Source organism: Denticeps clupeoides, chromosome 13 (genome assembly GCF_900700375.1).
Source record: "Denticeps clupeoides chromosome 13, fDenClu1.1, whole genome shotgun sequence".
NCBI classification, from domain to species: Eukaryota; Metazoa; Chordata; class Actinopteri; order Clupeiformes; family Denticipitidae; genus Denticeps; species Denticeps clupeoides.
In genome coordinates, this window is record NC_041719.1 from 21,118,236 (window position 1) to 21,131,347 (window position 13,112).

The following is a 13,112-nucleotide window of genomic DNA, read 5'->3' on the forward strand; positions in this document are numbered from 1 at the left end:
TCCCCAGCAAGTAAAATCTGCATAGAAATCAATGTATTACTTCAAATCAGAATCAACTTTAAAAGTAGGATTTCAACAATAGCTATAGGACATGTTCATCTATTTTAAAATATAATACTATTTATTACTGCTAGAAAGAAGGCATGCGTGAGAGGAGCTGTCTTTGCATCTGTCCTGAGAGGAAAAAGTTTACCGTGGCAGAGGAAACAAAAGGAAAATGACATTTGCAGCAGCAATGACAAAGGCAGCCGGCCAGCTGTCTTATCTCGCTTCTCGCTCATTTTTTCCAGCACAACTGCAGCCAACCTTGCAATGAGGGCAAATCAGAGAAAAATAGGCTAGAGCGAATGTGGGGGACTGAGAGGGCGAGCAAGGGGGAGAGGCGAAGCCTGAAGAACATTAGCAGGGGAGATGATGTTGTCAGGAGCTGATGTAAATTGGCGAGCGTCATAGTCAACAGACATGGATGACTAGCTGCCGGTGGCAGCACTTTGGGGGCCGTGACACTGACAAATGGAATATTTTTGGAGGACTTAATCAGAGGAAATGGGGTTCCGTCTGCAGGTGACACGTCTCCTATTCCGACGGTTGGAAAGAGAAAACTGATTGCCTGCCTGCCTCCATCTCTTCCTCCTGCTCCACCTCTTCTCCTTTTCCTTTTTCTTGCCACCAGAGCAGCAAAGGTTGGGGAGGTGATGGAGTATCAATCAGATTCATTAACGAGAAGGCAGGGAGACTGCGGGCATGGCTGCATACTCACACCTCTTTCCCCATCTTCAGAGCATCACTTATGAACATAAGGCATAACCAAGCCATTAGTTTTAAAAAATCGCTTTAAGAAAAAACATTACAGTTTTTTAGCACGTAGATCAGACATTTCCATAGAGACATGTTAAAATAAATCACTCAGAATACTATTTAAAATATAGGTTTTTGAAGGGACATTTCATTGTTTTTAGCCTGCCATTTTAGGATTCTGGTTTCTCTCTCTCTCTCTCTCTCTGGTAAATCTGGGCATGTTGTAACTTGAAACATTCTAATTTCATACAGTCATAAAAGTCTCATTTCTGCCGTCAGAAATTTTCATATTCTGAATAAAGAAATCAAATGCGGGCAGTTTTTAAGATTTTATCCATGTTTTTTAAGAGCCCATGGTCCTGTGGTCCTGTGTTTATTTTAAAGCGCTTTATAGGTAAAGTTGGATTGGAAGAAGTTTTCTTTTAATCTACATAATCTAAAATATTATTTTAAAAATTGTTCTCTCCTGCTATCCTTACTTTTTCAAATGGGATGTATTTCATATTCCTGCATTTCTCTTCTGAATACATAACATACGACTGCTCTGTGACTGCCTATTAAAATACGACAAATCACGCTTATTACTGCATTCATTTATGTAATGATGAAATGAATGAAAGTTATGATGTTATCATTTCTGGACACTTCACCCACAGGTGTGGACAGGAAGTCCTGTGTGAAGCGTGGAGGTCACAGAGAAAATTAAATCTGTTCAACTGGCGGAGCAAGTGCAACACTGGAAGTGGGTGACAAGACAAGAAGTGGCTCTCCTTGGGTTTACCTGAACAGCCTTGTTCCAAGATGAAGGGTCTAGAGCTGCACCTACACAGTGCATCACTCACCATGTTCAAGTGGGAGAAGAGGGGATAAAAAGCGCTATGCAGTCATCAGAGAAAGTTCAAGTTTTATGAGTCCAGAACATGGAAGAAACATGCTGTTGAAATGAGCCAGTGTTCCCCCACAGGGTGTTTGTCATCTGGGTGCAGGAAGTCTGTCAGGGGCTAATAACAGCCTGACATTAAAACACACAGAGTAAGACAGACTGCCTCGGCCATGTGACATTGAGACAGGTTGATTGGCCAGGAGGACTGGTGGATTCTGGGAAGGCAGGTGCCCCCCCAACACACTGCTGTATGTGTCTGAGCCCTTCGGAGGGCATGAATCACACGCAGGCCCTGGTTGGCTTGTCACAGTTGCTGAAGATCAATGATAATTACTGCCTTGACACCAGTTTGGTTATTACTTTACAGGATCAGGGGCCAGGGGAGCGAAGGCTGGGGGGCACCGACGGCCAGGTCCAATCGATAGCCCTGAATTACGGCTCGCCCAACTCCCAGATTGGCCTCCGCCGCTAAACAAGCCATTTACAGCCAGCTGCATGACAGCTTAGCTGAGGATATGCAATCTAATTCTCTCGGTCCGAGGGCCGTGTCTCTGCTCCAGCCTCCTCTCCATGGGAAGGCCGGTGCCGCGCCGGTTCTGTGCCACTCAGGTTTGCACCTGTTGGCAGGGACTCCTCTACATTTAAATGCAGAAAGTCAAACCGTGCACTAACTCACCTGACACACACACACACCCGTTCTGCGCGTCTCTTTGTCACGAACGTGATTACCTGTAATCGCGGTGCATGATGGGAAACTTCACAGAATCAATTAGAGCCTGTTTCATCCTGTGGGCGAAGACAATTCCCCTCGACTTGAGCCGCAAACACCTTCTATCACCAGTCATTCTGGCTTCCTAACACCCGACTTCTCTCTCCTGAGCCCGGATAGGTCTGACTCTAAGCCTCTAACATGTTGACAGCCAAAAGCGCCTTTCTCTCCGGGTTCTGCTGCTGCCTGCCTCGCCCCGGCCCGGCTCCGCTTTCACTCCAGCACCGCGATAATGGTGCCGTGTTCTGCCATTTCATCTGAAATTAAATAAACAGCCCTTTAGAATCTGAACTGCCTCCGGCTGCCTCTTTCGGGGGGACTGTGAACATCTCAAGGTTTTCTTTTGTCCCTGTGCAAAATTAGCGAGTGAAGAGACTTCATTGTGGGCTGTTGTCTTTAAACGGCACCGCCGCGCGGCACAATGGGAAATGTAAACCTGGTTCCCTCATCCCGGCTAAAGCGGGCCCTCGGCTGCAACAAACACCGCATTCAGGGGTCAAATTTAATCCACCCCGCCCCTGCCTTTTGTATTCAGATTAGAGAGTAAGGAGGATTTTCAGGAGCCTGAAGACTCTTGTTAAAAGGCTGTGTTCTCCACTTAACTTGCAATTTACCTGTCAGTTAAACCCTCCGCCGCCATCGGGCACACCTTCTCCATGCCAGAGTGCGTGTGGGTTTCTCCTTCCCTCTCGCTCTCGGGCTTTGTGCGCACAGTACAAGACGAGAGGCAAATGGATTAACAAACAAATCCCATCTGCCGTTCAATAGTCGAGGAAAAACATCAGACCTGAGACAAATGGATGAATGCAGAATGGAGGCATTTGACATAAATCTCTTCTAAATGTGAACCTCCGGATGAACCATTCATGCACTAAAATTGCCATAATCGGCATCACAGGTGCATTGTTTTCAGCCGTGTGCCTGACTGTCCAGTCAGTCTAAGCCTAGGAAACACAGAACAGCGCTGCCTTTTCCTCCAGCTTTGGGAAGAAATCAGCTGCAACATTCTCAGAATAACTCGTTTGGCAACAACGAGAACAAATTCGTTTTTTGTAATGCTAAAAGTGTGACAATGTGATTTTTAAAAACATCTTTTTTATTAATACCCACATGTCAATATCAAGGTCAGTGTAAATGTAACTAAAGATATCTGAAAGGCCTGAAGTAAATGTAGACTATTGTATTTAGTAGGCTATTGAAAATCGAATATATATATATATATATATATATATATATATATATATATATATATATATATATATATATATATATATATATATATATATATATATATATATATATATATATGTGTGTGTGTGTGTGTGTGTGTGTGTGTGTGTGTGTGTGTGTGTGTGTGTGTGTGTGTGTGTGTGTGTGTACACATATATATATATCCCATTTTAATTAATGGTAAGTATGTATATTCTACTATACTATACTACTACTATGTAGTCTACTAAATACAATAGTCTTATTTCAGGCCTTTCAGATATTTTTTATTGCAATTACATCTCTATGTGTCATATTTTCTGTATAATGATGACACATATTGAGCTGAAGACTATTTATGTGCTGTGCTAAATGCGTGTGTGTGTGTACACACACATACTGTACCTATTCACCAAAAATATGTGACATGATGTATTGTAATGTTATTGTTTGTTCTTATTAAAAGATAATTTGGTCATTTTCATCAGAAGCCAAACAAGCAGAATTTCTTTCTCCAATAATCTGCCCTCATTTGTCTCATAGGCAGTCACACTTGTTCTCGGTATAACTGTGCTTTATTTTTACCGGGAGTTTTATGTTGGCCTCTTGTGATATGCAGTTGCCCGGAGGTAAGGATGTCTCCTTTAACACAGGCATTTTATGGCATGGCTTGTATTGTTAGACATGGAATGATTTATCTGCGCCAGGCGACTGTGGGGACAGTGGTTTCGCTACCAAACGTGTCTCTGGCAGCAGAAATTGGGTGTGAACTCTACCAGACCTCCACTCCAGCCGTCCACACCTGCCACCGATCTGCCCGTAAGCCCGTCATTTCAGATTTATGAAAGTCATTAAAAAGGGTCATTGCTTGATTTCTTTGTATTTATTTATTTCATTTTAGAGAATCGTAGGAGATTCTGTGCGCCTGTTTCTCCTCTGAAAGCTACTGGCTGCATGCCGGGTTTGTTCAGAGTTAAACCATGCTCTGCTTTAAACAATATCCTCATCCTCATACCGCTGCCGAGTCTTAAATTCGTTCTTTTGTTTTCATTTCTATCTTTCCTTCTGTTTTTACTTTTAATCTGAAAGCAACCTATTCAAGCACTTTTATTACAGTGTCTTATTACTTAAGTGTTTCTGCTCAGACTTCCATTTCTAATCCAATTGTGAAAGTTAAAAGCTTTAAAACACAACTTAGAAAATGGTTATGGTATATGAAAAGGGTACTTAGGTTGCACAAGCCTCCTCCATGCCCCTTCTTCATCCGATTCATGACTTATTTTCACACGGTTCCGGCATCACACCAGGCGACACACGGTCTTCATACATCGTACCCACTCAGCCAGAGGCCTGCAGCAACATTTAAGAACTTTGTTGGCTGAGAGAGAGAGGAGATTTAGAGGACATTTGCCTCAGAATATTACAAAGAAGTAATATTCTGAAGACAAAAAGGCACAAAAGCCATCAGCATTAAGAGGCGAGGTGCAGCCGGTCAGAGGAATCGGGTCAGGCACCTCGCTGGAAGATGGTGTGTCCAGGCGGCATGGCGTAGGATCAGCAGCCACCCGGCTTTATTTTTAGAGCCTTGTCCTCTCCTTCTCTCTCTCCCTGCAGCGCACACATTTCCCAGCCCAGGAGACCTCTCCTCTTTATACGGAGTGTGAAGACCTGTCTGCCCGTGCATCAAGCCTGTCCCCGGTGGGCTCCCATGTTAAATTCCGGCATTAAAACCCATTACAGAGCTATCAAAACCCCCTGTAATACTGTCTAATGACCTCATTTCCTTAAGTGTCAGCCACGTCAGTCAGCAGAGGGGCCAGTCGCACACCCACACACACACACACACACACACAGACCCACCAGCAAGTTGGCTGGCATTACACCACTGCCACCACCACTTGGCCTGCATTAAAAAAATAGAAGGGGAAAATGGAGGCCAATAACTGAAAAAAATGACAAGGCAAGGTGGCAGGGGACTCTGGGAAAAGAGCCTAAAAAAAGGCTACTCGATATTCCATTTGCCATCCACTCCATTAGGCAGGGTGCAGTCAATCAGAGCCCCATTTTGATTTGATGGAAAAGCAAGGAGAGAATTGGGACATGGCAAAATGGCTGCCAGTCATGGCCAGACTATTCCAGCTCAGCCGAATCAGCCAGATAGGTAGGTGTGTATAAAAATGGATTATTACTGAGAAGTTGAAAACGTTCCTCCTGCCCTGGTTAGCTAAGGAGGCAAGTGTGTGTGTGTGTGTGTGTGTGTGTGTGTTATTCCCCTCACCCATACTCCCTATGGTTCTCCCCATACTCCCCATGAAATGATTTTGTAAATTCAGGAAGGACCCCTTAGGCCACACTAGCCCGGGCCGCCTTTTTAGGAGTGGATAATTGACTCCTTTGCCTTGATAATTCATTGCTTGCATATGCCAACTAATACATCAGGAATTGGACCTATCCACCCCTCTCGGCTCCCCCATCCCACTCCTGAATTCCCACTTCAGCGCGCCTGCCCCCCACCCCTACCCAGAGGAATTGGGGACTGTGAAAGGAGAGGACAGGAAAATGGGGATGACAAATGAGCGCATTTCTGGCTTTATGAATGAATTATGTCTATGAAATACCTTGAGCAGAGGCAACTGTCAGCCAGTATCTATACTAATCGGCGACAAAATATTACTAGTTTCACATTAAAAGGAGGCGGGGGACAGACTGAGGCAAGAAATTAATAGAGCAATCAGTCAGAACATAATGTCATATTCAGCTTTTGGTGACCATTTGTACATTTATCAAAAGCTGGCAGCATCCTTCCTTTCAGGAGATAGATTAAGATTATTGTGACAAGACAAAGGTATTTTTACAAGCAGCAGTCTGCACCTGAAAAATGAACACACTGAGATATGTGAGGATGATTTGTAGGTTTATTCATTCCCCATCACCTGCATGACATTTGGATACTCAAGCAAACAATATATTATCAAGAGCTTCATTTGGCCCTAAAGTGTAGAGGTCACACGGCTCCACACTGTTCAGACATCCTGCTCTATTGCGGCTTAATAGTGGCCTTATGCTAATACACTGCAGCGATGAAATGTCCTCCAACGTAAAATACATTACGGGGACGTAATGGACATCTTGTTTAGATCATATCTGCTTATGATTGTGTGCATTACAGATGATTTCACCCCCCTTTCACCTGGGAGCACCCACAGCTGGCAGGGTGTGTGTGTGTGTGTGTGTGTGTGTGTGTGTGCTTAACGTTACAGTAATAATGCTGTTAATGAACTGTTATTTGGTTGCGTTAGATGAGAGATGAGAGACGAGAGACAGATGAAATAACTGAGTTTGCTTTACTGGAATGGACGGAGGTGAAGTATTGTGCTGCTTTTCTGCCCTCTAGTGGTTAAAAATAAGAACTACAGAGACGGAAAGTATTTGTCATGCCCTTACTGATCCATACAAATACGACTAAATGCACATAAAAAACAGCGATTAAAAACCATCAAACCTTTTTAATGCCTAATTATTTACTATAAACACACCATGAAGAGAATATCGTTTCTAAAATATGTTTTTTGAATGTTCTACTGACCACAACTTGAGATAATGGCTGATAAACTGCATTCCTGTACCCCAGTTCTGAGAGGACAACCTTTTGCTCACGATTAGAGCCTTAGTCCTACCCTCTGTGATATTAAAAACACAAATCATTGCTTTGCGGCAGGGTAAATAACAACGGGCGCCTGGGATCACCGGCGAGCATCAGTAATTTATTACAGGCAATTACAGCAGCTTGTGAGGGTCATTTGTCATATCTGCTGAATATGCAAATGGGGCATGTTTAGAAGTAAAGTCATTTATTTGCTGTCAGTGCAGACTGTAACACATATTTTTTCATATTGTTTTTGTGGCATATCATACAAATAGAAAGCGCAGCGAGTATGAATGCAGGCCTCGGGATCAGGTTTCGCCGGGCCTTTTAACTGCTGCCGGTGAGGGACAAGGTGCGGCAAGTGTGGTGATCAGTGGGGACTCGGACACCACTCCTCAGGGTAATATGAACCTTAAATCATGCTAAATGTCTACCTGTTGTGAGGAAAAAACACAGCACATATGAATTATTCGCCGGAGTCAGTATTTACCTTAAACAGCCAAGCGAAGCCCCACCACCGTACACTTAATGAGCAGAAAAAAGAGGCAATAAACATGATTAGTGGGAAATGCGTGAGTATGAATTATATACGACAACCTAATTAGCCGTAATTCTGTATTTGTATAGCTGAGCTCTGGCATTAAATTTTTATGTAGAATAAATCATTATCTTATGGTTGTGTTTCATTAATTTCATTAATGTTCATCAGCCTTTGGCAAACAGAAGTGCACACAGTCTGCACCTCATAGCTGTCTTCAGGGTACAGAGCAATCCATCCAGTAACTACACACTCATTAACACTGGCAGTCAAGGTGTTCCACCAGAGAGAAAAGAAGCATTAGCACAATTTCACTTGTGGTGTCGGCACGACTGTCTCCGCTCAGAGATGATTTATGTGGCCGCTCAGATGGACTGCTTTATGCCTCCGGTTATTGAAGTGTTTGCAGATTGTAATTGTGGGTAAACACTGGTGTATGTATTCATTTGCAGCTCTATGATAACGCCACCGGCGCGCTGCAGCTTTACTGGTTTTCACGCAGCTGCGTCTTTTTCATTTTTCATCACAGTCGACAGCATTTCCGTCCATCAGGAAGGAGCACAGATGATGTAAAACTGCCCCATAAATCTCCCATCATACAGCATGAAAACTCTGTATCTAACAATAACTCTTTGTTATTTCATGTCGTATATTTCATTGCTTTTTTGTTATATAATTAAAATATAATTTAAAAAAATGAACCCAGAACAAAACATATTACATGACGTGTTTTTAATATTTAGATTTGTACAATGACGTATTGATTTCAATATTTTGTTTCTCTTTAAAAATATTTTCCACAGAAATGTTATAGAAAAAATGAAATAAACACTGAACACGACTGACATCCATGCTTCTAATCATATTTAACAGCTAAATTATCAACAAAATAAATACATATTAGACCATAGATACCAGTAGCAATAAATACTATAAATACAAGACAAAAGATTTAATAACGACAAACAAATAAGCAGACTGAAAAGATTTCCTTACATTAAGGCATCCATTTGGAAACGGAGTACAATGCATAGAAATAACAGAATCTACGAATCAGAATCATAACACAGAATATTGGCACAATCAGTATAATCAGCAGTAGGCAGTTTGGCAGATTCATGAGAATATTCTCTGGTTGGGAAATCCATTCTGGAGGCAGATAATGTCATTTTCTCCTGAGCAGTGTCACCTCCAGCAGTCCAATTTCTTCTCACTGCAGTGGGCATGAAACAAGGATATCGCACCTTCTCCGAAAACGTACCATGCCCCCATTTCCTCCAGAATGAATTACTTGAGGAATAATAGTGGCGTCTACGTGACTGGGGCTGTTTTGGCCTGAGCATCGCCTCTCTCCACCACGCTCGCCCTGTTCATACCACGGTAAAGCAAATCCACACAAGTTGAAGATAATCCAGGCAACCTAATCCTCTCTCTTCTAATCTAACACATACTAATCTGGCTCTTTTGAAACCTAGTACCCAAAATTCCGATTTAAAAGTTGAAAACTCCTTACGGGAAATACTTGTCTGCCTGGATTCCCCAAAAGATTTCCTCGCGGGCCACTTTGCTACAGCAAGGTTGGGGTGGCATTCGAGGCCAGCTAGATGTGACAGGAGTCGTGTCCCGGACTCAGATGAATGGCTACATGTTCCTGGTCTTCGGCAGCGGCACTGATCTGACAGGCGGGCTGTTCGGAATGGTGAGAGGGGCTGGATTTACGGGAGGAGCCCAGCGAGTTGGTGGGGCTGAGCTGCACGGCCGTGGTGTCTTGCAAGGTGTGCTCGCTTGTCTCCATCTCGAAGGTGGCTCTGCCCATTTGCATCAGACCCCAGCTGTCTCCGCCCCCAGCAGCTTTTCCATGCAGCGGGTGTGCTGGAGGGCGGCGGCTGAACACGCAGCACGCAGCAAAAAAAGACAAGGCTACAAGCAAAAGTAAAGGGCCAATAATGATTGGTGGGTTACTGGTGGGCACAAACTTACCAAAGGCAAATGCACCCACCAGAGTGATATTGATGCCCGCCAACATAATGCAGAGACCACACGCGCAGCACAGAGCAGGCGAGGGCAGGCCCTGAGGATGCAGGGCCCGCTTCCTCCGAGTCCCCTTGGAGGCCATTGCCCTGGAGGTCTTGTCGGTGAGGACCATGCTGGCAGCGCCCGTCACAGCACAGTCCTCCAGGAGAACCCAAGGAACATTGACAGGATGGGAGTGCCTAAGACAGGAAAAATGCAAAATGAAAGGTGCAATGCAGTAGCATTTATTCTCACCGCAATCTATAGATGCACTGATATATTTGGACAATTGCAAAAATGGAAAAACATGAAGGTGAAGTGATTGTCACTTGTGATACACAGCAGCACAGCACATGGTGCACACAGTGAAATTTGTTCTCTGCATTTAACCGACACCCTGAGTGAGCAGTGGGCAGCCATGACAGGCGCCCGAGGAGCAGTGTGTGGGGACGGTGCTTTGCTCAGTGGCACCTTGGCGGATCGGGATTCGAACCGGCAACCTTCTGATTATGGGGCCGCTTCTTTAACCGCTAGGCCACCACTGCCCCGTGAACACAGAACATGCAGACAATATGAACACAGAAACAAGCAGACACTAGAAATAAGACAGGGGCAACTACAGTATTTCATATTCCAACAAGAAATATCTGCCTCTCCTGGAAAAAAAATCAGTTAAGGCCTTTGACTGCAATGCAAAATTGTTCATACTCATAAATGAAATTGTGCAATTGTAGACTTTTATTGTAGACAGTTTACATAGACTGTATAAAAAGACATCGAACTTTTTTTTCTTACTGTCTGATATTAAATCATACAAAACCCTTTTAGTTTTATGCCCGTTCGGATTCCCAAAATAATATTTGCAAAATGTCAAAATAACGTGTGAGAGAATTTTTGAGATTTTTTTATTACTTTCTTCAAAGTCAAAAGTTTACTTATATTTGCTTCGTATTTGGTAGAATTGCCTTTAAACACAATGACTTGACACTAACGATTGGGTTTCCTTCCACAAGCTTCCTCCTGACAGAGTCTTGCTCTCACACGTCTTTTCAGCTCTGACCAGGTTGAGGTTGAGGTTTATTGTCATATGTACAGCGTACAGAGCACAATGAAATTCTTACTTGAAAACCTCTCCCACGTAGACAGAACATAGAACATGATACATAGAAGACATAGAAGACAAAGTGCAGCAGCAATAAATAATAAGTCACAGAAGGGTGAATATATACAAGTTGCATAAGAAAGTGATTGTGCATAATTTAAGTGCAGTGCATACTATTTGTTATATAGCCTGATGGCACTGGGGTAGAAACTGTTCCTGAATAGTGATGTGCATGTGTGAATTGTCCTGAGTCTCTTGCCTGATGGCAGGAAAGTAAAAAGTGACAGTGCAGGGTGGCTGGGGTCCTTCAGGATGCTCTTTGTTTTCATTTTCTATGGGATCGAGGTCAGGACTTTGTGATGGTCACTCCAAAACATTGACTTTGTTTTTCCTTGAAAGACTTTAAAACCAATTTTGCAGTTTGATTGATTGTCCGTTTGGAAGACCCATTTGCGCCCAGGCTTTAATTTCCTGGCTGATGTCTTGAGATGCTGCTTCAATATTTCAACATAGTGTTCTTTCTTCATGATGCCATCTATTTTGTGAAGTGCACCAGTCCCTCCTGCAGAAAAACTCCCACAACATGGTGCTGCCACCTCCGTACTTCACAGTTGAAGTCCTTTTTCCTCCAAATATGGCAATGGTCATTATGACCAAACAGTTCACTTTTTGTTTCATCAGACCACAGGACATGTCTCCAGAAATTAGGGTCTTTGTCCCTGTGTGTGTTTGCGAAGTGTAATCTGTCTTTTTTACCTCACTTTTGGAGTAATGGCTTTTTCCTCGCTAAGTAGCCTTTCAGCGCATGTCGGTACAGGACTCGTCTCACTGTGATCCACTCTTACCAGCTTCAGCCAGCACAAGGTGTTTTGCTTTTGTTGTAGGGTTGATACGCACATTCCGCACCAGAACACCTTCTTCTCTTGGACTCGGGAGCCGTCTCCTTCCTGAGTGATTGCTGGACATTACCATGTGGTTCATGCTTGCATATAACTGTTTGAACAGATGAACGTGGCACCTTCAGGCATCTGGAAATTGCTCCCAAGGATGAACCAGTCTTGTGGAGGTCCACAATTCTCTTCCTGATGTCTTGGCTGATTTGTTTAGACTTTCCCAGGGTATCACAAAAGGAAGCAGAATGTTGAGGTGTTCCTTTAAATACATCCAGAGATGTGCCTCCAATCAACTCAAGTGGTGTCAGTTAACCTATCAGATGCTTCCAAAGCCATGACATCATCATCTGGGCTTCCCCAAATAGTTTAAAGGTGTAGTGGATGTAAACTTTTGACTTTGAAGAAAGTAATGAAAAATTCTTTCACACATTATTTTGACATTTAGCAAATATAAATTATTTTGTGAATCCGAACGGGCCTAAAACTGCAAAGGTTTTGTATAATTTAATATCAGACAGTAAAAATATATATATTTATCTGGCAGATTTTAATGAGTGTCCCTGTGTGTCCCAAAGCAGCATGATTAGTCCATTTCCATTTCTCACCTTCACGTCCGAATGGCGTTTAACAGACGAAAGAATAGCGGGAATAACGGGAATGTCATTTGAACATTTACATTTACACGTCTGGCATTTACCAGTAGTGACAGGGACAGTCAGGGAGAAGTGTCCCGCCCAGGATGGTAGTAAGTGGGGTTTGAACTCTGGTCTTCTGCTTTATAGGCGGTAAACCGTTTTAAGATCAGAGCTTCGAGGTAATTGCAGTAAAATATCTAGTTTTACTAAAAGGCAGAACAACTTACCCGCTGCGCCGCCGCGTCCGCGCCGAGTCCGGATGGAGCAGAGATACTGTCTGTCTGCCGAACCCCGCTCACAGATGTCTGTCTGTCTGTCTGTCTGTCTGTCTGTCTGTCTGCTTGCTGAACCCCGATGTCTGTCTGTCGATCCCCGCTCACCGCTGTCTGTCTGTCTCTATTTCAGCGCGGACGTGTAATACTTATTTCCGCCACTAGAGGAGCCATGACGACAGGAGGCTGAACTTACTTTTTATTATTTTTATTAGAGCCGAAGCAGCAAATAAAACCGACAGACAGAAACGTACTTATAGCGTCACGTAATGAATGTAAATGCACTCCAAACCAGTCATTAACGGTGTAATTACTCGTACAACAGCGCCGAAGTAATTGCGCATCGCGTGTGTG

The 13,112-nt window shown here is 43.4% G+C and overlaps 1 protein-coding gene across 1 annotated transcript; it reads right to left on the bottom strand.

The window, feature by feature from the left end:
* Positions 1–8,925: 8,925 nt before the first annotated feature.
* LOC114802598 (transmembrane protein 275-like) lies at positions 8,926–12,879 on the bottom strand. Its single transcript, XM_029001639.1, has 2 exons — positions 12,714–12,879; positions 8,926–10,056 (listed from the first exon to the last, which is right to left on the bottom strand). Exon 2 carries the CDS (start codon positions 9,987–9,989, stop codon positions 9,444–9,446), a length of 546 nt encoding a protein of 181 aa, XP_028857472.1. The 5' UTR covers positions 9,990–10,056; positions 12,714–12,879; the 3' UTR covers positions 8,926–9,443.
* Positions 12,880–13,112: the final 233 nt, after the last annotated feature.